Below are 23,935 nucleotides of genomic sequence, written 5' to 3'. Positions count from 1 at the left end.
CTTCCTGAGAGCTTATTTTGGTGATGCACTCATGCTTAGCTTGGGGGTAGGCCCATATGTTCCTTTCCTTGTGTTTTTTCTTACATATATCATCTTGACATTCATAAATAAACCCCATAGGGGAGTAAAAACTTTAGTTATTCTTATCCTCCTGAGAGTGCATCTAAGTGATAGGAAACTGCAAGGAGGACAGAATAAGAAAGTACTATGGAAAATATATTTTTAAAAAATAAGACTTTGAAGAACTATAAACCCAAAGATATGCAAATGGTAAAAAACAATATTAACTAGGTAGTTTAATAGCCAAATAAGAATTCCAGGAAAACAAGGCAGAAGGGAATAAATCAGAAATAAGAACTTTTCCCCAAGTTGAAAGCCAGGTACCTCCTGGACTGAAATTCTTTTCCATCAGTAAAGCACAAATAAAAGACCCAAGAACGCTTAGAACAATGATAGAGAATATTCTAAGTTCCAAAGCAGATGAAACATCCAAGGACAGGACACTATATGCAGGATCAGAAATCAGAATGACAGGCTGCAACACTGAAAGCTGGAAGTCAATAGAGCAATATCTTCAAATTAGAGACTAGGCAACTCCACACCTGTAATTTGGTGCCTAGCTAAACTGTCAAGAGCCAGTGGGGCGGCAGGGGAGAAAGATCATCTCAGATATACAAGTCCTCAAAGTTTGCCTGGTGCATCCTTCTTTCTCAAATTGATACAAAATGGTATGTGCCACTAGAGCCAGGTAATGAATGAAGAGACATGACCGGGGATCCCTTCCATGAGAGAGGGAAGACATTGAAGGGAAATCTTAGGCTATCAGCAGTGCAGCAGGCCTAGAGCACTCCCACTCCATATTAGAATAGGAAGCTATGTTATCACATGGATACTCTACAAATCAGTGACAGCACACAAAGAAATAAAATCACAGTGATTTTATCTAGGAAAAATCAAAAATATACAAGAATGAATATCATTCTGGTTGTATTTGAACAATCCTTTAGTCAAAGGATAAAGAGGTAACTAGAAGTCAGTTTTGCTAAATTTGGAGGACATGGTGAAGGTAGGGAAGAGTTTTGGGTGGTGATGTAAGTCTTTTATAAGAAAGTACTAGAAAAAGATTACTTAAAATTAGACAAATGCCAAGAAATTGTATAACTTTAAGAATGGGCCTCTGGGGATAATAAAGTTTCTAATTTAGCTAAGAGACTATATATATTAATAAGCCATTCAAGTTAATGGTCCCAACCGATATTTCACTTTAGAGCAGTGATTCAACTTCAAACTAGGTAATTTTGGCCAGGGGCTTTTCAGTTCAGAGGTACATTGTAATATTTTCTCCCTGCAATATTCCTCTCTCCTTGTTGAGCAGGCCAGGTTCCATTAAGGACTGCATGGTTAGGAAAGCAGAAACACTCTAGATCTACAGATGTTAGGTAGAGCACTACTGTATGATTCTCTGAAAAGAGGCCTCATGGTCAAATAAGTGTGGGAAATAGGTTTTTAGCTCCCTTTGGAGGTTCACAGAATGTGGTTATAATCAGCCTGAGAAGCCCGGCTAGAGAGAACCTGGGAGGTTCTAGGTCAAGGCTTAAGCACCAGGGTTTTTCTTCGGTTGGATCCAGTATTAGTATAGGTATTACCACTCCCCATCCCAAAAAAGGCAAGCTGACAGTGAGTCAATCACCTACATGCAGGCACTCCAGGAGACGAGGCTTCCTTTCTCTGCTCTAACCCCGGACACCTGGCTTATCAAGTTAGTTTTGTTTAGAGGACTCACACACTTGCTTCATTTTGGAAAGGTAGGCCAAGAACTCATTACCATATTCATCTAGTTTTCTCACAGGAAGGGTGAGATATGACTTGGCAACTCCCTTTTCTAAATTGTTCTTTACTGACTTTTTCCTTATTTATCATCTGACCTTCATCTTGCCTAGTTTCTGGAGCAGCTTTCCTGGTTTTTGTTGCTTTACTCTCAATGCATACCCATCGTGTAGCAGGTCCAATACATGTTTGAATTTAGGGGACTTTAGTCATGCTGTAGCTCCCAGCTTGAGAAGCTCCTAGCCAGATGTGGCTATAGACAGTTGAAATGTGTTTAGTATAAGAATTCTAGTTTAGTTAAGAACAGCTACTCTGTTCAGCTGCTGGAAAACAAGTATGTTCGGAACAATTTGGGTATGTAAATCTAGTTTTACAATATAAATCTCATAAGACCTAAAAATTTAGTATTTCTAGCTAATGTTCAACCTGAAAATTGAGATTTGCTATAAATATACACTGTGTGAAAAAATAAATCTCAAATCTTTGTTATAAGTGAGATTTTAGATGCATTGTTAAATACAATTAAAATGAATTTCATTTACAATTGCTCCGGTGAAGTACAGTTACATTTAAGTTGTTTAATGACCAGGTTAACCACTATCACCACTGCAATCCAAGGCTATTGCTTTTCCCTTTAAAAGGGTTGGTCTTTAGCACATCAGAAGGTAGTCAGTAGTGTCCGAGCTTTGCTTCAGGCATCTAGCTTAGCCACATCTCCCCATCATCAGACAAGCCTCAGATAAACTTTTGTCAAGCTAAATCTGCATACCACTGGAAATTGGTCCCACTGAAGAACTCAGCACAACATGGAGCTAAGAACACAAGTTCTGGAATCAGACTTGAGTTCTTGTTCAAGCTCTCCTATTACTTGACCAAGTGACACTGGATAAGTTATTTGACCTCTCTCCCAAATTCTTGGGGATATTGGGGATGAATGGCCACCTTATCAGGTTTTCAGGCTCAAGAGTGTTAATCAAGCATCTAGGATGGTTTGTCACATGAAAAGCATGTAATATCTGTCAATTGAGTAAGAAAATATGTTTCCTATTTAAAAGCAGTTTGAAGCAGGGTTGGCCTCACTACAAAGCACCTGTTTAAGAACCAAGATTAACACTATTTACCTTGCTAAAGTGTCAAAGGACCTAGAAATTACTCCCTGAAGATGAGTGAGGAAACCTTACTTAACCAGAATTACTTTCAAAGCCCCAACATGGTAGAGACTACTCCCGGAGTATAACCAACAGTGTTAGTTACTAGAGGGTTCTTCGCACAGGACGTTTACCTTGTGAAGTCACCATGATTCATTCTTCCCCTGTTCTTCTACTAGTCTTAAGAACTACTAAACTAGGAAATTACTTGTCGGTTCTGGTTCAAAAGTAAGCCTCTTGGGAGCAAGGCATTTCCAGTTGACCAATCTGTGATCAGACACCTCCTCTCAGTCATTGTTCTAGACACATTGTTCAAAGTGTGATGCTTGGAATGGGAAGACCAGTGTCACCTGAGAAGTGGTTAGAAATGCAGGTTCTTAAGCCTCAGCCCAGACCTACTTAATCGAACTCTGGCGGTGGGGCCAGGAATCTGTTTTTATCAGCCCTCCTTTGATCCCAACGTACACTACAGTTTGAGAATCAGTCATCTAGGGGACTCATGACTAGCTCTAGACTAGTTCTACTTTAGTTTGATTGATCTTGGGGAAAAGTTTTGTTCTATATTCCTCAAGCTTGTAAAAATCTGCTAAGTCTAAGCTATTTAGTTCTTGTATACACTGCTCAAATTGTCAGCCAACTACGAAATTCTACTGAAATGTTGTTCAGAAGACAGAAAGGCTGGAGTAGAAAGAGGGTTATGTTTTGATACCATCCTGAACTGGAAAGATGAGATGCCAACAGCAGACGAACCCTTTAAATGAGAAACTGGGCACAGGCTGGTAGTGCAATCTGGTTTTATTAATGCATTTAGTCTGAGGAACTCATCTGTTTCCTGATAGCCAAGTAGGACACTAATGAGGCTCCGACAATAAAGGTCCCAGAAAGGCCTGCCACCCAGAGAGATTGGGAGTCTACAGGAGAAGCTGTAGGATGGAGAAGTAGGTTAGTGCACGCTGAAACCAAGTGATTCTATGTCCTGATAAAGACTGGCAATCGCTAACTATAGGGAAAAAAAACAAGCTAGTCGGTTTCTTTTGAGGTTCACATTGATTACATCACTAAGGGCTTAAAAAGTAGGGGTAAGGAAGTAGCTTTGGTTTGACTAGTGGTTCAGGTGCAGGGCTTTGGGTAGCTGGTTAGGCCTCCTCCAACTCACTTGAGTATTTATGGAGCTTTTCTGAAGAGTCCTTTGTGGCCTGGAGTAGAATCATGGGACCCTTGCTAGAAATGCTGGCAGTGCTGTTCTGAAAGCGGATGTCAGAGCTTCGTCTTCCTGTTGGAGAGATGAGAACCAGAGATTTGTTAGAACGTGTTTGCACATGTTGTAGGGGTAGTTAGGAAAAGAGTCTAATACGAAGGCCAGGCCCCATGGTATGTGCAACTCTGCTGGCTGCCTTAAGAAAACCTCATTGTGTTAATACAAATGAGCAAGCCCGAGACTTTGTATCTAACACTTACCTCAGTTTTACCAGAATTTGGGAATGAAGATGATGTTAGACTATCTCCAAACAGCCATCCTTCCCTAAATAGAGGTACGTGAATGATAGCTTATACAATACCAAGACCCTTTCCTACGATACAAAGGTAACTGGTAAGACAGTAACGACAGAGCTCTGTTTGAACCCTATTTCTATTGCCAGTTATGGGACCTTGGAAAGTCTAAAAGTTATTGTTCTTTGAAATTATATACCACTTGAGTTAGGTGTTATGTTTAATACAGTTATGAGAAATACTATGAGTTTCTTTGCCAGAAAGGACTTAAAGCTTCAGGGGTCATGAATTCCACTTAATTCAGAGGTAGACAGGTAAACGTTAGTGGACCAGGGGGAAGCACATGCACATGTGTGCACACACACACACTTTAGGAACATTGAGCCTGACCAACTAGAGCATATACTCAAAGTCCGCAATCATATTCCACCTGCGGATCTTCAGGCTGTGTTGCCAGACCTGCCTTCAAGCAGGTACAGAAGTCTACATTTGTGAACTATCCAGATATAAAGTTATATCGAGCCATATGTAGGCCATGACCCAGTTTGATGCCTCGCTTAATCAAAATTTATATGTAAAAAGCTAAGGTTGAGAGTTACTTGAGGATTTATAGCTTATATTTAGAAGCCCTGGGATTCTAAGAAGCTAGCTGTATTTCTGTTCACTCCATCATAAAACTACTTTAAGAAGCCTCATTAATAAGATGAATCTTCAGTTTGAGTCATTGGCCCACAGGCTACAAAAGGTTAGCACTGGACTCAAGGTCCATTCAAATCCGTCTTCCAGTACAGACTACTTGGATACTCACGCCTAGTCACAGGACAGGTTATCATACAGGGTGGTGTCCCAGCAGGCTGGCAGATGGATGCACTGCAGTGCAGATACACCTGGAAGCCAATAGAATTGGGATCATGGTGTAGCCCCACATCATATGGGAAGTCTTCAAACCCACTTTACCTCCCCAGGAAGAGGGTGAAAGTTATCAGAAAGTCTTGATAAACCAAGCTGGTATCACAACAGCACTAAAGAACTCAGTTTAGTTGACACATGTCACTCACGCCATTGGTATCAAGGATTGCTCTAAGGTAGTACCAACAGCCAAAATTAAAGGGCAACCTTGGATGAGGAGTGGTACAATGTGAAAGCAATTCTGAATTGGGGGTGGAGTGTTCAGAGCCCTTCTGAAGAGCATGGAAGGAGGCATCATACCAGTCCCTTGAATGCTCGCTTTGCCACCGAATCCACAAAGCTGAAGGTGAAGATGCTGAAGCGCTGGTAGTGAGAAGGAAATGGCAGATCCAAGGCTTTCTGAACAGGGATCAGTTGGGTCTGATAACTGTCTCCAGTGTAGGGGCATCTAAGCAAAGGTATCCAGCAGTCAAGATGGGCCTCTTTGAGGGACTCTAGCACAGCTGCATGAAAAAGCCACTTACCCCTTTACCAGCAAGGGCCACTGAGGCTGATGCAGGGGGTTTGTGCTGGGTGTGGCCCAACACTGATGTAGCATCAGCCCCAGGTAGGGGTCTGTTCTGTGAAGGATGGAGACCTCCACGTAAATGGGATCCTGAAGTAACTTCACCACTGGGTAGTCACTAACGTTGTAGTAGGAGATGTAGTGTTTATCTGTAAGAGGCCAAAATGAGTTGAAGCAGTAAAGACAGAGCTGGGAAGCTCTAGGTTGCTTGAGAAAGACTATCACCCACAAACACCTCTAACAAGTGTCTTGTTACCAAGGTAGGGTCTTCACACCCAGAAGAGGGACAGGACTTAGATGGGAGGCCAGATGCTCCAGCCAAGAGTGTCCTACCTTTGGCAATCTGAAGTTCCAGAGTGAGGGGTCCAGGCTGGGTCTCAGGAAGGGGTGGTGGGAGAGTAAAAACCTGGACATTAACCGGGAAGGCATTGCTACTTACAGAGTAGCTGCAGCTGACTTGGAACCTGCAGAAAAATAAGATTTTAGCTGGCGAACTTGGGTGAGTGAGCCATGTCACCTTTCAATTTTTAAAGGTTGAGGAACCATTGAGTGCTAGGTGTTGGCAAGTCTGTAAACATGATGGGCATGATTCCTGGTCTTGTGGGAGCTATATTTTAGTTGGAGCGACCAATATGTAAACAAGATAGATGTTTGTGAGGTGGAGATATAAGAATCATACACAAAATAGACATGGCACCGTGAAAAACAAGTGCCTTCTGTAGAGAGGGTCGTCAGGGAAGACATTGCAGGGATTGACGTGAAGGAAGATGAAAAGCAGTAACTGAGAAGTAGAGGAGGAAGAGGAACAGTTGACAAAGAACAAAGAGAGGCATGCAGAATTTGAGGTTCTTTGAAGAGCCTACAGAAGGACAATCTAGGGTTGGGGAAATAGCGAGTGAGGACTTGACAATGTCAGGTGAGATCAGACTGAAAAGCAAGTAGGAGCTGTTTCACTCAGGGTCCTGTAGGTTACGCTCATGATGTTAAGTGATGGAAAGACAGTGAGAAAGCTTTAAAAATGCTATCTGATCAAGGCTTTAAAGGGATTCTTTTTGCTACAGGATGGACTATGGAGGTGGACGGAAGAAGGCCAAAATGAGAAAGAGGAAACTCAGTTAAATCAAATAGAAGTCTAGGTAAGTTTGAGGCTTAGGTCAAGTTGGTGGCAGCAATTCAGAGAGACTTGGCCAAATACTGGTCAGCAAGTTGGACAACCAAGGTGGTAGACAGGTTCTTTCATCATGAGGAAATGTTCTTTTATGGACTCAGGGCTTACCCTAGAGCTCTTGCTTTATGGAGGAAGGGAAGTCATTCTGGTTAAGCAGGATCAGGTTAACTAAGAACTTTACCTGAAGATACTGTCCCGGGTGATGGAACCATGGCTCCAAGTTCTCACATCCCTAGTGGCAACCAGCTCATTTTCATACACTGCTTGGTCTCCAGTGACCTATGAGTGGGTAAAAAAAGTCTGGTCAATCCTGCTAGCCAGATGCTGCTTCACTCACAACTGGCTTTGACCTAGAACTCAGCAATGCTACCCTATCACAGCTTGCATTTTCTGCTCTATGAGCAGAGGCAAAGACACTACATTGACTAACCCGGGAAGTTATCACTTCACCTTACTTTGGGACAAAGGAACAGGAAAGGGCTTTGAGTACTCATCTGACACAGCCAGGAGCACCAATCTTAGCTGGCCTCCCTGCTTGTTTCCCAGGGCAGTGTGGTAGGAGGAACCTGTTGCTTGTTCTTCTCTTCCAGGCTTGGTGCAAGTGCTAGCCCCTTGCTGGAGCACAGCTGTGAGAGTCTTAGCCAAACGCCCAGGGGAGCTTTCAGCTTTCTCAGTGATGAAGCACTTTTTAGTCCTAGAGACTATCCTACACGCCAAGCAGTGTATCCTGCACGGCTTAAGATATTCCAGCTCTCCCACTGGTCGCTAGGACATTCCTGCCCAACTTCTAAAGTCAGGAACAGAGCCTACAGTCGATTGTTCTCACCCGTCTTGTGGTACCACAGGAAGTAAATGGAAACCGGAAGAGGGCAAAGGCATGTGTGGCCATCACAGGGTTACATTCACTGTCATTCCTGAAGGCCAAGTGTACAGAACTCAAGAGCAACGGGGGTGAGGTCACATTCCGAGACACGGCGATGGAGAAGTGGCCATCTTGGGTACAACGCGAGGTCACTGAAACACCAGAGTGGTTGTGCTGAAGGCAGGTCATCTCCTCTGTTATTGAGCCAGCTAGACAAAAGTCTAATGATTTGGCTACTTTCGATCCCTCCCTCTGATAAGTTGGCATCCCCAGCTAATGACCTCAGTGCAAGTTCAGCTGTCCAGAGCTTCATCAAGGCTCGGGATGAGCACCTGGGCTTGAATCTTACCTCCGCCACTTATTGTGAGACCTCAAGCAAAGCTTAATCTCCTTGCTTCAGCTTTACCGTCTGTAAAATGGGGATGGCAGTACCTGCTTTGTTTTAACTTATCAGTTAGAGTTCAGAGCTTAGCATAGGATATGGCATATACAAACTCAGTGAGTGTCTTTTGCATTAGAAAACTTAGAGCATGATTTAGGACATATAGAAAGTAACGTTTGTGAAATAAGGCTCTCTAGATACTTGATCAGACTATCAGTCACCAATGTGGCTTTTCCTTGGGAATAGGTTAATTTTCTGTCAGTTAGCTAGTATCTTGCACGTAGATTTAGCTTCTTGAATTCATTGAATGTTATTTGCTTTGTGTTTGGTTTCTAGGACAATAGGCAATAGAAGTCTCTAGAAAGCTCCTTTGGTCATCTTTAGTATTTGCCTGAGGTGGGGCGGGTGGGGAGATCCCCCTCCCTCCAGGTTTAGTGGCAAGTAATTGGAACTTTTCTGGTTTCAAAGATGCCTTAACTCACCCGTGTTTCCATAGTAACAGGAATTCACCTCCGAGTTGTAGCAGCAGCCTCGCTCCTTGCAGTCTCCTTGAGTGACAGGTGAAGGAGCACATGTCAGTCTGTCCCACACTGGGACAGAGTCACACAGGTCAGCACTTGGAGCATTCAGGGCTAGATTTTAGAGGAGAGTAATCAAGCTAGGTAAAAATCTTTGGCCTTAAAAAGGACCGTTTTGTTAGAAAGCATCAAAATTCCCATATAGATCTAGAGATTAGATATATCCATATTGTATACTAGAGATTAAGTCTCAGGAAGTAACCATTAAATCACTCTGAAGAGTCCCCTGAAGTCAGTACTTTTTGAAAGAAGAGACTATCAGCAAGATCAGCGGAAGCAGTGGGGCCCTTTCCTCTTTCCTTCCAGTAGAGTCCTTCCTTCTGTTCTCTAGAGGCGCTCCTCAGTCTTCTGAGCTACAAGTTCCCTGGAGATCTTTTTGAAATGGAGATTCTGGTTCAGTAGGTCTGGGGTGGGGCCTGTGATTCTGTATTTGTCAGTGGTATCCCTCTGGGTTATCTTTTGAGCAGCAAGGCAGATGAGAAGAGTGATTTACAAGTTTGAGTCTGCTATGACTTTGAGGCAGGGCTCTCGCTCACAAGACAAGATTTGCTAAGGTTGAGTAGGCCTCCTACTTCCTACTAATTCCCCAGTTAGGTGATCAAGTAGCCCCCAACTGAAAGGGCTGAGCTCTAAGTGCATGGTCTGCTTCTTGGAGGCATTTGCCAAGTCTCCTTGATAGCTTCAGCTTCCTTCTCTACCCTTCTCAAGACCGAGGAATTCCTGGTCCCCGGCTAATTCTTGTTTGAATCCCAGCTCTGCCACCCACCAGTGAGGGGTCCTTGGTCAAGCTCACTGCTGGGGAGCAGCAATAATTCTTACAGCACTGGGTTAACACTAGAGAGGAAGCACTCCCCACTGTGCCTTTGCACTGAGTAATCTCTCAGGCGTAAGAGTAATCTTTAAGGTTGGCCTGTGGAGGTGAGAGTTGGAAGATAATCCTTCATGAGTATCAGCTGTCACTACACAGAGCCGGTAGGGGAGGCCCAAGGGCACTTTCCAGGCAACTCTACACCATTCAGAACCTGAACGTTTTCAGCCCTTACCTAGAAAATCCATAGGACACTCGAGCAGCTTCATCTTTGTAACTGTCCTGTGTCCAGCTGCATCTGTTCTTTCAACTCCTACCGGCATGATGTAGTGGGAGTCCTGGAGAGACAGGCCCTGAGGAGTCAACCTGGATGTAGCCTGAGGTGTCTCAGTGTTCCTCGTGATTGCGTTATACTCACCCACTGGGTGACATAGCAGCTACTGTAGGATGCTTCTAACACCACGGAGCTGCCTGGGTCCTCCCTCACCCAGGTGCCACAGTCCGAGTCATTCTGCAGCCTGCGGGGCATCCCACGGTTGTCTGGGCGGGAGTGGGGAGAGGCAAAAGCACAAGTGGTCAGTCACCAAGGTCAGCAGGGCTGGGAAAGGACAGCTCACTTTGCCATTAGACCCAAGGGACGGCTGCGAAGAGAGAGGAGTAAGAGGGGAAGCAGCTGCAGAAATGAAGTTATATTTTAGATGATTCCTCTGGAGAGAGAAGCTGCGGAGTTTACCAAAGGGGGAAAATGTCAGGACCAGCAGCCAGAGGGCAGCTTTAGGCAGTGGAGGAAACATACCACTGCCTGGCTAAACCAGGTGAGTCGTCAAACTTACCCCAAGCGATTAGTGCGGGAGGAGTCGCTGTCTCCTGGCTGAGGTTCACAGTGAACTGAAAGCTCCGTAGCCCACAGTGGAGTACACCGGGATAAGCTGGTGCCTCCAGTTCACGCTGACCGCCCAGAGCAAGAGATAAGGAAAAACAGAGCAAGACGGACTGCAGTAGCCACATGGTGCCAGTAGAAGCCTCTGCTGGCAGAGTCCTACGCTTCCCTTCTCAAGAGCCAGCACTCCCTGTGCTCCAGGAGGTTTCCTTATATATGGAAGGAAAGCTGGTGTCAGGTGCACATCTGTGTAACACGCAGGTGGGACTCCTTTGGAAAGGGCGATTCCTCCAGCTTCATTCACTTTAGGCCACAGTCTGCAGCTGCGTCTCTTTAAACGTTGCAATCCAGGTGGCCTTCAGAGTCCAGGAAAAATGTGGTGCCTTTCAGCTAAAAGAGGCTTCCTCAAGATTGCTCAGGGTAGCACTTATTTTACTAGCTTTGTGACCTCAGAAGAGCTTCCTCCAGAATCTTGCATAATTGGGTGTGAATCTCAGCTCTGCCACTTATGAGTTATGTGATCTGGGTAAGTGATCGCAGAATCTGTTTTCTCATCTGTAAGTTGGGCATATTATCTCCTGGCAGGAGTGTTCTGGGGGATTCAGTGAGATGTTCTACGTCAACTCTCTGGCACAGTGCTTTGCCAAACAGAGAGTGCTCTGTCAACATTGTCGGGGACTTCAAGGAGCCTTGTCATTTTCTCCACTGGTTCTAAACTTTCAGAAGAAGTCACTGCACAATTGCAGCCTGGCTTGTGTGGGGACCTGGAAATGGCCACCCCAAGATATGTCTCTTTGGCATGAGGATTATTTGAGGCTGGTTTCTTTGCAGACAGGAAAGCAACTGAAAAGTAGAATTAACTTACCCTTTGTAAGAGACATTTACATTGTAAAGGAACTCTCCATCTGTAAAGATATCTCTAGAAACTCTTAATCAGTGGGGAAGGCAAGGACTTAAATCTGCATTTGTTTATTGTGCTTGTCTGGTAACCTCCTGTAACTGACTTCCCTCCGCCTCCCAACGGGCATTTCCTTCAGGATTAAGTATCTTTCCTTAGGCTAGGAACTGATTGCTGCACTCACCTGTGACCACCCGGTTCAAGACAATAGACTTGCCTCCTGCTATGCCCTCCAAGATAGCAGACCTCTATCTGCTGTGTCCATCAAGCACTGTGCCGACAGGGCAATCTTGTGACTATTGTGGGAGGGACATTTCAATCGTATGTGAAACATCCTGTTTGGGGGTATATAACCACTCTGTATACCCCACTTCTTCGGTGCCCTTTCTTCCTTCGGGAAGAAAGGCCCCAAGCCATGGTCCTCATAAAGCTTTGTTTAATTTTCTCTTGCTATTCTGTCTCATGTGAGTTTAAGTCGTTCTCCAGCCAGACGAACCCACTTTGGATAGAGGAAATGTCTTCCTCCCCTACACTTGAAATCCCAGAAAAATTTAAATTTGATTTTTGAGAAAAGCTGACTTAGAACCTTTCCCTGGTTGTAAGAGAGAATTTCACCACAGGGGTCTTTTCTTGACAAATTCCAAAGCTTTCGTTTGCCATAGTTGTCCTATTGGGCTCCCTTACAGGATCTGGGTGAAAATGTGGATTATGACATGAATTCCCCAACCTAATTCTGCCTCTTATAGATATCTTAACATCTCTTACCAATTACCTGTGTTTCAGTCATATTTTCACAAATACTTTGGGGTTTCTTATGTGCTTGCTTTCCACATTTTCGTTCTCTTTCTTATGAGCCACAATGTCCACGTTCTGGCCACTGTTAAGTTTAGGTCACAGTGTCAGACCAGGCTACAGAGGCATCTTCAGAGATTTAGGGATGAATGGATACACTCCTCACTGGTGAGGTGAGAGCATGGAAACAAGCTTTCGTGGTCTTCCACCAGTGTCCCCACATGGTCTTCTGATTATATTTATCATATGACAAAATTTCCTAAGTTGACTAAAAATCTTAGCCAAAGCACTGAGAATGTATAACCAGGTATCTCTAATGCTCTTCAACCAATAAAAGAGAATAAAAATAAGCATGCATCTTCCTGGGGAAATTGGGTTACACATTTAACCATGTGGTGACAAACATTGAGGGAATGCTGGACTCTGCCCTTCCAGATGTGACGTCGCTTCCTGTCATCCTCTGTCTGGATTGGATTTGGCCACTGGCCCATCATATCTCATTTACTTGCTCACAGGACTTACCGCATTGGATTTTAATGGCCATCTATGGATTCAGTCTCCCTACTAGAAGCGCTTGGGAGCAGGGACTGTGTTTTATTTTTCATTGGACCTGAATGCCTTAGATAGTGTGTACTCCAGGTTCACTGAGTAAAGAATGAATCTAGTGGCCATGTCCTAAGGCTAATCCCCTTGAAAATGTGGTTTCCAAACCTCCTTGGTACAGATTCATTTCCTTTATGATGAGCTCAAACTCAGAACCCTTGGGTATTTTCCCTTGGAATAACAATACGTGTGATTGCAAGTATAAGAAAGAAGATGAGGATTAGACTGTGTGAGATGCCTCAGGAGTTAAAAGGCCAGTCTCTCCACTCGACTTACTAATGCTGCTCTCTAAAGTAGTGAAAAATCCAGAAGAGTTACTCATTTTGCTAATGCTTGGAGGCAGCATAGTGTAGTGGTTATATGAATTTTGGCAATGAGTGAATCTGGGTACAAATTCTCAGTCATTACTTCTTAGCTCTGTGACCTCTGTCAATGAGTTACAATTTTTACATCTGTAAAGTGGGAATAACAACACGTTCCTCACATGGGAGGTGTTATTATTACTAAGAGGCGGTTGTTAGATGAAATACGATAATGTATGTACAGTGCTTATTACAAAGCTTGTTGCATAATCGTTACTTGTTAAGTTGTTACTGATGTCAACAAGACCAGTCTACATGCTTGGGAGATAAAGGTGAGGCTGGAGGCAGGTACCAAGCAGTGGACTCCTTTGATCGGTGGGGAGTCTGAGGAACAGCTTGTACTTGTGGGATTGTATTCCCTAGTCAGGGTATGTGTTTACACTGTTAAGAAACAAACATAAAAGTCTGGAACTGTGTGGAGATATCTGGAAGTCCACCCAGGCTCACACCAGTCACCCTGATGCCAAGGAGGGTCAAGGATGAATCCCAAGATAACACCAGCAGGGCTGGGATTAGATGATTTCAGGCTCACTCCTGTGCCAGATGCTCCGAGGACATCTTCATTCAACTGTACTACTCAATTTGGGGAGAGAAAATGTACTGATAACGTGTGATCCACCTCGAGGAGCCCCAGGTTTAGCTGATAAAACATCCACCACTGGCCTCGCCCCCTCCCCCACCAATCTCTCAAAAGCAGTGCTCTGCCCTTTGAATTTGGCAGGGCAAATGCTGTTCTTAGTATTCTCTTATGTTAGAATCGCTCAATCATTTAAAATAATTTTAGTGGGATTACAGACAGAATACAAATCATCATGACTTACCAAAAACCCTGTAATCACTGTAGTGTTCATTTGATCCACATTTTATAGTCTTAAGAATCCACCTACCAAAGTGCTGGGGCATCCCACACAGAAGGCTAAACTGCCTGTGATGGTTAATTTGCTGTGTCAACTTGACTGTGACAAGGAGTGCCTGGATTAAACATTATTTCTGGGTGTTTCTGGATGACATCAGCATTTGAATCAGTGGATTCAGTAAAGTAGATTGCCATGCCCAGTGTGGGTGGGCATTATCCAAATAGTTGAGGGCCTAAGTAGAACAAGAGACCAGGAAGGAGGAATTCACCCGTTTGTCATTCCTGCCTGCCTGCTTGAGCTGGGACATCCATCTTCCGCTCTTGGACTAGGATTTACACCACTGGCTCCCTCGGTCTCAAGACATCTCTGCCTCCAACAATGAGTGAGCCAATTCCTCATAATAAATATGTCTGTCTGGTTCTGTTTCTCTGGAGAACCCTAACACATTGCCCGTTCCTCATTCACTGATGGCCACTGACTGTCCCTATGAGAGGGCAGGACAAGAGTAGCCTGTGCCACTGGTGAAAAGCAAACTATGATTTCCAAAAACCTTTTTCCATCTGGGCATATTCTTCTTGAGTCACATTTGAATGTTTCTATTTAAACTAGAGAACAAGGGTATAGCTATGCCAAGCTTACTAGTGTGCCCTTTATTGGAATTTGGGTACACTCAGTGATTTCTCTAGAGATCAGTTGGTTTTGAGAGTACCAGAGTTGTCATAGTGCTTCCTGGCTGTTGGCCACATGTTCCTTGGGATCAGACACTTGTAGTGGTTCCCTTGCTGTGCCTGGAGTGGGTCCTCCAGACAGAAGGGTGAGGTGGCATGTAAACAAAGCCCCAAGGAACCCTCTTCAAAACTGAAAAGACAATAATCAAAATTACCCTCCAAACAAGGAGGACCCGTTAGCCCACTGTGTGTGCTAATCAGTAATTAGGGAGTAGTGAGGGCACACCCAGCTGTCCTCGGCATGTGGTGGAAAGTAGGACGCTTCTCTTCTGAAGGAAGATGTCAGACAATTTACTGTAAGTGCTTACATCGTTTTCCTTTTCAACAAACAAGAATGAAACATGAGCCCAAGTCAGTTGTGAGGTGACAAGTCCCATCACTAGGTCTCTTCTTTCAACTTCCTCTCTCCATCATGTGCCCATGCAAATGCCTCCCCATGGCCCACAGCCCTGTCTGCCCAGCACTCTGCTCTGATTTTGTCTTGTCTCTCCTGCTCCGCCCCTTCCTTTGTCACCAAGACCACCACCAGGAGGAGGAATTGTCCTTCTGTTTCCATAGTCAGGAGGAGAGGCAGCAGAACAGCTTTCTGGACTTTGACAGGAATGTCAGTATACTATGTTCCTCGAAGTGGAAGCAGAGATTCAGAAAGAGGTAGGAGGGTGTGGGGACCTGAAATTGGCCACCCCAAGATATGTCTCTTTGGCATCAGGATTATTTGAGGCTCATTGCTTTTGATAAACTGGGACAGGCAAGGAGGCTCTGAGGAATGGAACTTGCCCTTTGTTAGGACATGTTTACATTTGTAAGGTAAATCTCTATCTGTAAAAGGTTCCTCCCTCTCTGTACCAGGAAGAAGAAAGGCGATGACCTATTCTCCAAAAACTCTTAATCAATACCAAAGGCAAGGACTTAAAATCTGCATTTCATTGTGCTAGTCTGGTAACCTCCTGTAACTGACTTCCCTCCCCCTCCCAACGTTGGCATCTCCTTAAAGATTAAGCATCTTTCTTTAGGCTGGGAACCGATTGCGGCGCTCATCTGTGACCCGCCCTCCCCCCCCCCCCCAGCCCGAGACAACACACCTGCCACCCTGTGGCGCTCACTGAGACAGCAGACCTATCTGCCGTTTCCATCAAGCGCTGTGCTGACAGAGCAGCCTCGTGACTATTGTAAAAGGGACATTTCAATCACATGTGAAACACCCCGTGTGGGGGTATATAACAACTGTGTGCACCCCACTTCTTTGGTGCCCTTTCTTCCTTCGGGAAGAAAGGCCCCTGGCCATGGTTCCTCATAAAGCTTTGTTTAATTTTCTCTTGCTATTCTGTCTTGTGTGAATTTAATTCGTTCTCCAGCCAGACAAACCCGCATTTGGGAAGAGGAAATGTCTTCCTCCCCTACAAGGGTAAGTTGTTAAAGAAGAAAAAGAAAAAGCTAAAATTAAGGTCTTTGGGGTGGGGATTTAGAGATAAAGTTGAGGTCAGTGTTCTGGCCCATACGGGGTATCTATTGGAATGCCTGCCCCCCTCCTTAATTATGCTCATCTGCTTAAGCAGAGGACACCAGTCATTTTGGATTAGGACCCACCCTAATGACCTCATTTTAATGTTAGTACCTCTATAAAGAACCTATTTCCAAGTAAGTTCACTTAAGTTCACATTCTGAGGGAGTGGAGTCAAGGACTTCAACATGTCTTTGTTCGGCACCATTCATCTGAAAACACCTTGCAAGCCATTGTTAAATGGCAGCAACCAAGCTCATCTTTGGGTCTTATTTTTTTTTTTTAGATGATGAGAACTGTGTGCGTGCAAATGTTTCTGTTTCTTTACTGTTATCATTTTTATTTTCTTGTTAAAATTCCTTTTTTAAAAATTCCCAACCTTGCTTTAGCTAAACTAAAGGGACTTTTGTTTAGAGGGAAGGGATCAGTAACGCACGCAGTGGCTGAGTTGGTTGGTACTAATGGCTGTTTCCATTTAGAGAGCAGGGCAGATCTGAGGAACTGGGACATTTGAAGGCTAGAAAATTTAGAGGCAAGGTACAGGCACGTGGAAGCCATTGCCTTGCACTTGATGAGGGTTCTAGCACAACTGCCCTCAGCCACCGGGAGTTGACGGGTAATTATTTTACCAAGGTTGTGCCTGATGCTATCTTATCTACTCACGTGTCTTACATTCTACCCCGACTCAATTATAATCAGGAGATAATCTTGCTTTTCTGACCACGAGCCTTTACGTACATGCTTTCCTCTTCACAGGATGCCTACAGCCTCTTCTCTATTTGACCAGTTGACGTGAAAATGGAGGCACTACGGACAATTAGACCAGAGCAGTTTCCGGGCAGACATGACTCAGCATGTCCTCTGCAGGCAGCGCATGCGCCAAACCGTGTATATAAACGTATCTTATGTAATGTGCATACTGGCTGTGTGCCACTTTTGTGTGGAAGTCGTATAAGTGTGGCTGCAGGGGAAGCCACCAGGGCTCCCTCCCTCTGTCTGCCAAAGAGAATAAAGCAGGTCTACACTGCCATCGTTGCTGCGCGTCTTTTTTCAACTCCCCGAGCCCTGTGGTCCAGTCGTTGGCCGATCCCCTCCTGAATACACCAGTTCTTAACTTTCACTTAGGGCAGATCTTCTCCAAATTCTCCTCCCTGGACGAGCATCATCAGCATCGCCTGGGGACTTATTAGAAGTGTAAATTTTGAGGCCTCATTCCCAAGCTACTGAATCAGAAACTCTGGTATGGAGACCAGTAGTCTACGGTTAGCAGTCTTCCAGATGATTTTGACACACACTCAGGTTGAGAACCACTGCCTTAGAGTGGAACTTTCCAGGGCCTCTTCTCCAGGAAGCATTTCCTTATCCTCCAGCTGGAGGTAGTTCTTTCTTAATTTGGCTTTCCAGGGCTCTCTGTCTGTATTCCTCTTGGATGGTTATGATGCAGTACTCCACTTTCCCCTCCTGGATTGTAAGGTCCTTGCAGGCGTGTCCTATTCGCCTTTGTATTCTCCACATTGCTCACCCATATGCTCTGACAGTATTTTTGAGATGAGTGAACTCTGATTATTTTAATGGTCTGCATCCGTGCTTCCGAGGGGAGCTGGTTTTGCAGGGCCTACTTTGTATTTGTTACCAGCCTGTGTTTTTGTGCTTACCTCAGCATGTGAGCAAAACCTCCTGTTATCTTCAGGATAAGGGCCAGTCTCCTTAGCATGGGCCCTCAAGTCCTCCCCAAGTGTCCCCGCCCGTGTGTCCAGCCTGGCCTCTTTCCTCCCAGTGGCCGGTCCTATGGAAGTCTTCTGAGGTTTCTCAAACCCGTTCTGACCTCCCCCCGCCCTGTGCTGTGGTCTGTGCTCTTTTCTCTTCTGGAACACCCTCTTCTGCTTTGTCTGCTTGTTTGCTCCTGCTTGGCTTCTTTTTACTTATTTCTTTGCATCTTATTCTTTACAAAATCTGGCCAAGGCATCACCTCCTCTGGAAATCCTTCTCTGGCCACTGGCTCCCGGGCTGGGCTAGGGGCTGTGTGTCTTGAGCATTTTAGTGCCTTTTGTTCTCACAGCTCCTCTCAGTGCATCAGTTACTTCTTCTTTCTGGGTCCTTTTCAGCCACAGGATCTTTGAGTACAGGGTCTGTCCCTTCTAGCTTAAGGCCTTCAACATAGCAAGGCCTCGATAAACATTTATGGAATGGGTGGATGATGTTCTGGGAATTCAGTTTAAACAAAATTTAAAAATGCTATTGAAAGCCCGTCTTCCCCCTTGCCTCTTTCTGCCCTGGATTCCACACTCATGACTAGCTGTCCTTTGCATTCAGAGTTTTCTTTGCCTTCTTTACAAACTTCCCTGGAAGTGGGACGAGCTAACTAATCTTGCCAAAGCGCATTTGTGAGTATTCAAAAACATATCATGAAGAAGAGTAGCTGCTGACTGCCTTCACTTCCCTCTAAGCAAATATTAATGGAAGCATAAAATTTTTGTGTTAAGATCTTTTCATCTAGCCTGAACACAAATAACTCAAGACATCCAGTGTGGTTGATGCTTTGGGAATGTCATGTTAATTCCACTATATGTATAAACAACAACTAACATTCACTGGGCCTCTGCTCTGGATCAGATATTTTCCTAGATGCTGGGGATAGAACTCAGCTCTCTCCTGCCCTCATTTCCTGGTTCTCCCTCTCCATACCAATCTCTGTTTCATTGGACACACTCTCTGCCACATATTACGCTAGGCTCTAGCAATAAATGGAGAGGTGCTTGGTCTCATAGAGCTTACAGATAAGATATTCTCTGAGCAATAATTAATCACACATGTATTCCCTATGCTTAGCCCAATATCTGGCAATAGATGCTTGTTCATGAATGAAATTATAAAATCATGAATAAGCTATTTCAAATGTTTCTATACATTTCACTTAAGGACAACTTGCAGCTCATGTTTTATTAGTGCATGTGATTTGGGGCTGTCATTTCTGAGTGGGTGCTGTATTCCAGAGAATCCCTCTGATATTCTCCTTCTGCATTCACTTTTCACTCTCCTCCTTTCCCTTTCTTCCTTAGTGTGGTAGATAAGTGACAGGGCAAAATCAGAGGTGGAGAACCTATTCGGGGTTTCCCTTTTTTTCCCCAAACTCCAAAGTCCTACTTCACAGAGAGCCACCTGAATTACTTGATGTTGACTAAATTTGGAGTAGGATTCCTCCAAATTCAGCAGGAGCCTGCTAACAACCAGCTTTCAGGCTGGTGTCTGTGACTGGGGAGCCACAGGTTCAAATGGCCAAGTGGGGCTGCCCCAAGATCTCCCCTGGAAGCTGACCATGGCCTCACTGGATTGTCTCGGATGGAGAGCACGTAATCTCTCCACACTCCCTTACCTCCACTCCCAGTGATACTTGCAAAGTTAGACTATTACACAAAATTCTCCAGAACTGATGGAAATGGTTGCAAGGACAAATTGAGGTAACAGCTGGAGAAAGATTGCTTGTGGATGGGAGATGCAAATTGGCCACGGCATTGGGTAATGAATGACTGCAATCTGTGTAAGAGACTAGGGTCATGCTTATTACAGCCCCACATTCTGATAGCAGCGAGAGTGAGACTTTGGCAGGGATTTATCACAGAGTATATTAAAAATGTCATTAGTAAAAAATTAATATTACAAAACGTTTTAGAAGGGCTGAAGCAATCATCTCACTTTAATAACAGAGGACAGTTCTCATAAATACCCTTTATTTTTTCCTCAAGCAGAAAATGAGGAACATGCCAGGATTATCAGATCTCAACCCTCTCTTTCCAAATTGCAAACTGAAACTGTTGATCATTTCATTTCTTTCTTCTTAAATTGTGTCAGGTTGTCGGCTTGTTGTGTGAAGGTTGCGCTTTTCCTTTTATTTAAAAAGACAGGAGACTCCTGCCCTTCAGAGGTAAAGGAATTGTTTCTCATTGGTTGAAAATTATAAGCTTTGAGGATGGATTTTTAGGAAGCCTTTTGCTTCCAATAAATACTGAGCTGTGTTTATATCACCCTCTCCCACGCTTTGAAGGGGAAACAAAGACTTATGTTGCTCATAGCTTAATAGCAAAGACCTTAGTTGCTGAGGGACACTTCCAAAGGCACTTCACTTTAATCCTTGGAATTCTGGTCACTTCCGCAGAGCAGCCACGGAGATGATCTCACTGGCCTGGTAACTTCCTCCTTGATTAAGCCTCTATCATGTGCTATAATTTTGCTAAGAATTGAACAGAGTAATAATAATAATAAAACTCAAATGAATAAATCTGAATTTTTAAACAGTAAACAAAATAGACTTATAGACTATTAGAGCTGGAAGCAATTTTAAGGATCTTTCATTTTTTATAGAAGAAAATGGAAGATCATTGGTTTTGCTCAGAGTAGTGGGGAGTGATTGAGAATTGGGACAAGAAACTAGTACTTTTGATTAATTAGAGAAGGGGTTGGAGACTTAGAAGGGAGCCAAGGTAAACACAGTGAAGCAATTAATAAACAATGCAAAAAATTCCAAAACAATAACATGGGACATTATATAAGTAGAAAGGGCTAGGACTTCAGAGCAGGCGAGGCCAATGACATTGGAATTGAAGGTATCCAGAGGTGGGATTTGAGTTTCAGTTAAGCACGGTTGATGGGATAACAGATGGTAAGGAAGCAGGCTAGTCTAGAGTTGATGAATGAACGACTAATGAAAATAAAATGACTAAGGACATGAATAAACACTTCGACTAAGGAATCAATAGGATATACGTGGGAGACAGTAAATATCATGCCTAGTGGAGAAGGGGGTCTCTGTAGGGAGAAGAATTTGAGAGGTGATGTAGCTTGCCAGGCACTGGGAGCAGAAGCACAAGGGTGAGTGATTTAGATCTGGAGACGTTTACATTCAAATGTGAGACCCGGAACCAAACGCAGCTCTCCTAAATCCTTGCCTAAGGACTCTTCCACAGCAACAAATAGCTTTTGCAGCTGTTTCCTCTGGTGGTGTGTGCATATGGATTTTCTTCTGTGTTGTTTAAAAACAGATTCATGCTTGTCAAAATAGATAAGGAATCTGGAGTTTTGTCTCAGCATGGGAAACCATCAATCCCGTTTAAAGAAAAATAATTTAAAAAGGAAACACCAAAATGACAGTGATGATGATGTTCTGGATAGCCCAAAGGGGTCAGTGGTGGGTAGAGAATTAGAAGTAAATACAATTGAAATAAAAACTGAGACCAGGGCCGTCCCTGTGGCCGAGTGGTTAAGTTCACTTGTTCTGCTTTGGGGGCCCAGGGTTTTGCTGGTTCAGATCCCCGACTTGGACGTGGCACTGCTCATCAGGCCACGCTGAGGTGGCGTCCCATGTAGCACAACCAGAAGGACCTACAACTAGAATATACAACTATGTACTGGGGGCCTTTGGGGAGAAGAAGAAGAAAAAAAAAGAAGATTGACAACAGATATTAGCTCAAGTGCTAATCTTCAAAAAAACCTGAGACTCTCTGGGAGGGGGAGGCAGTTCTTCAGGCCTCACATTTTACCTCCATGCTAATACCTTTCTCTGAAACCAGGGGGAATTCCCTTTGGTCAGAAAGTTCAAGTTTTTCCCAAGTGATCAGGCTCATAGCTCATGCTTCCCCTGTCCCATCTACAGCTTTCTTCTCTGCTGCTAAATGATGTGGCAAATTGACATTGCTGCAAAAGCACAGGAAAAAAAACTCACTTGTTTTTGATTTATGCATTGCATTTTCATGCTCCGGGGAATAGAAAATTTAGCTGTGGCTTGCAATGAAGGAGAAAACATTCCAAGTGGTGTGGGGACTTGATAATGCCATTGGATTCAAAGTTACTTGTGTGAATTCAGAAATAATTTCTCAAATCTTCTGTATTTGCAAACAGAGGTTATTAGTCTACTGGTGTGTAAGTGACCCCTTGGTGTTAAATGAAACTCTCGGGGTGTGGGACGTTGCGTGGGTGTTTGCTAATGCAATCAGGCATTAAATGGCATTCCACTTCAACGTCCCAAAGGTAGCAGAGGCCATTCCCACAGTCTGTCTTCCAGGGAAGGACAGACCTTTGGCCTAGGAGTGAGGAGACCTAGATCCTAGCTCCAGTAGACTATTCCACGTACAGTGCGTTCATCCTTGCACTTCCCCCCCAGGGCTGGCACATACTAACGTGTTGCTGAATGGATGACAAGCTAGTTGTAGGACTTTGTACACTTGCCTCTCTGGGTCTCAGTTTCCCCCACTGGAAAATAAAAGCATCCTTGTTGATCATCTTTACTGCACTGAAATCTCATGTCTTAGCCCTTGTGAGATTTGAGCTTTTTATTTAATTATCATTTTGACTCACTCTGATAAAAATGTTAGCTGTGATGTTTGAGTTGAAAAGTCTTCCTACTGATTTTGCTCATGATGAAAATTCTGATTCAGGCAACCTTTGTCTTTTTAAAGAACATCATATAGAGATAGTTAGAATTGTTTAGGCATAAAAGACCATATCAATACCAATGAAAGAAAATATTATTTAAAAAATGAACAGTTTTCAGTTAAATGTATGAATCAGGACACATTGCCTTGGTCCATTCAGCTTTATTTCTAATTTTAAGAATTAGCCCAAATGGGTGATTTTGTCATTATTAGTTACCTAATACGATAAAGTAAGGAAAGAAAAGCTTGGGCTGCCTTAAGGGCTTAAGAAATCCATATCAAGTCTCTTGGTGAACTGTGAGATGCGGTCTCAGTATGATTTATTTCATATTTTTTAGGAATCCTCTACAGATGCAGTGATGCCCTTCTAGAGATTGCATTTATACTTTTTTCTCCATTGACAGAAGAGCCAGAAAAGTGCTTTGGAACCTGGGAAGGGAACTGCCAATTCCTCAAGCATGGGTGTTGGTCTCTCTGGAATCCATTACCTGGCTCCCCAAGGAAGGATGAAAACACTTGGGATCATTGAAGAAGTTTCTTTTAGATGAGTGGGGCTGAGCAATAACCCTGCTCCTGTAGAAAAATTGAGCATATGCAGATTCTTTGTGTTTTCTGTATTTAAAAGAAAAGTCTAGGGACCTCTGAAGCATGGATTTTGGGGATGAAGTAGGGGTAGTGGAGGGGAATGGCAGAAGATGGGGAGGAGACCACGGTGGTTCTAGACCAGTGAGGGGCAAGGTGGGTGGCACATCAGAGCTAGCCTTGACTCCACATGAGAAAGCCAGCTGGTCCCCTGAGATGTGGTTGGGTGTGGCAATGGAAAGATCCAACCCCTAAATTCTGCAGACTTGGGGGCATGTTGGATTATTTTAACATTAAAGGAGTGGGTGGACTGTAGAGCCCCCAGTCTGGCCAGTTGGCCATTCAGTAGAGGCTCAGATTCGCCTAGTTGGAGTGGGTGTAGGATGCATCTGCCACAGGGATGGAGGCTTCGTGAGGCTGTGAGCTGACTCTGGCACTTGCCCTGCTTTTGTGATGAGATCTTGGCCCTTCCCCACCCCCTCACCTTGGGACAGGTAACATGCCCAGACAATTCTGGAGATAAGGGGTATCTCAGAAGTAGATAATGGACTTCCTGCTAATGGTACAGA

General features: G+C 44.1%; 1 protein-coding gene across 4 annotated transcripts; it reads right to left on the bottom strand.

Annotated features, from left to right (window-relative positions):
* Positions 1–3,752: 3,752 nt before the first annotated feature.
* ZP4 (zona pellucida glycoprotein 4) lies at positions 3,753–11,461 on the bottom strand. 4 transcript variants are annotated; one of them, XR_011538648.1, is made up of 13 exons: positions 10,572–11,119; positions 10,157–10,278; positions 9,974–10,076; positions 8,835–8,984; positions 7,935–8,122; positions 7,290–7,387; positions 6,274–6,404; positions 5,900–6,089; positions 5,676–5,823; positions 5,275–5,353; positions 4,434–4,497; positions 4,132–4,248; positions 3,753–3,898 (listed from the first exon to the last, which is right to left on the bottom strand). XR_011538648.1 is itself a non-coding variant. In XM_008525115.2 (12 exons), the coding sequence occupies exons 1-12, from the start codon at positions 10,744–10,746 to the stop codon at positions 3,783–3,785; spliced, it is 1,617 nt and encodes a 538-aa protein (XP_008523337.2). In that variant the 5' UTR covers positions 10,747–11,461; the 3' UTR covers positions 3,753–3,782. The 4 variants fall into 4 exon arrangements, 2 of the variants coding, with proteins under 2 accessions (XP_008523337.2, XP_070470660.1); XR_011538649.1 differs by having other exon boundaries at positions 8,835–8,900; positions 10,572–11,025; XM_008525115.2 differs by lacking the exon at positions 4,434–4,497 and having other exon boundaries at positions 10,572–11,461.
* Positions 11,462–23,935: the final 12,474 nt, after the last annotated feature.

Source organism: Equus przewalskii, chromosome 1 (assembly GCF_037783145.1).
Source record: "Equus przewalskii isolate Varuska chromosome 1, EquPr2, whole genome shotgun sequence".
In the NCBI taxonomy this organism is placed as follows: Eukaryota; Metazoa; Chordata; class Mammalia; order Perissodactyla; family Equidae; genus Equus; species Equus przewalskii.
Note: the sequence above shows the minus strand (reverse complement) of the source record. Positions and strands in the feature narration are given on the sequence as shown.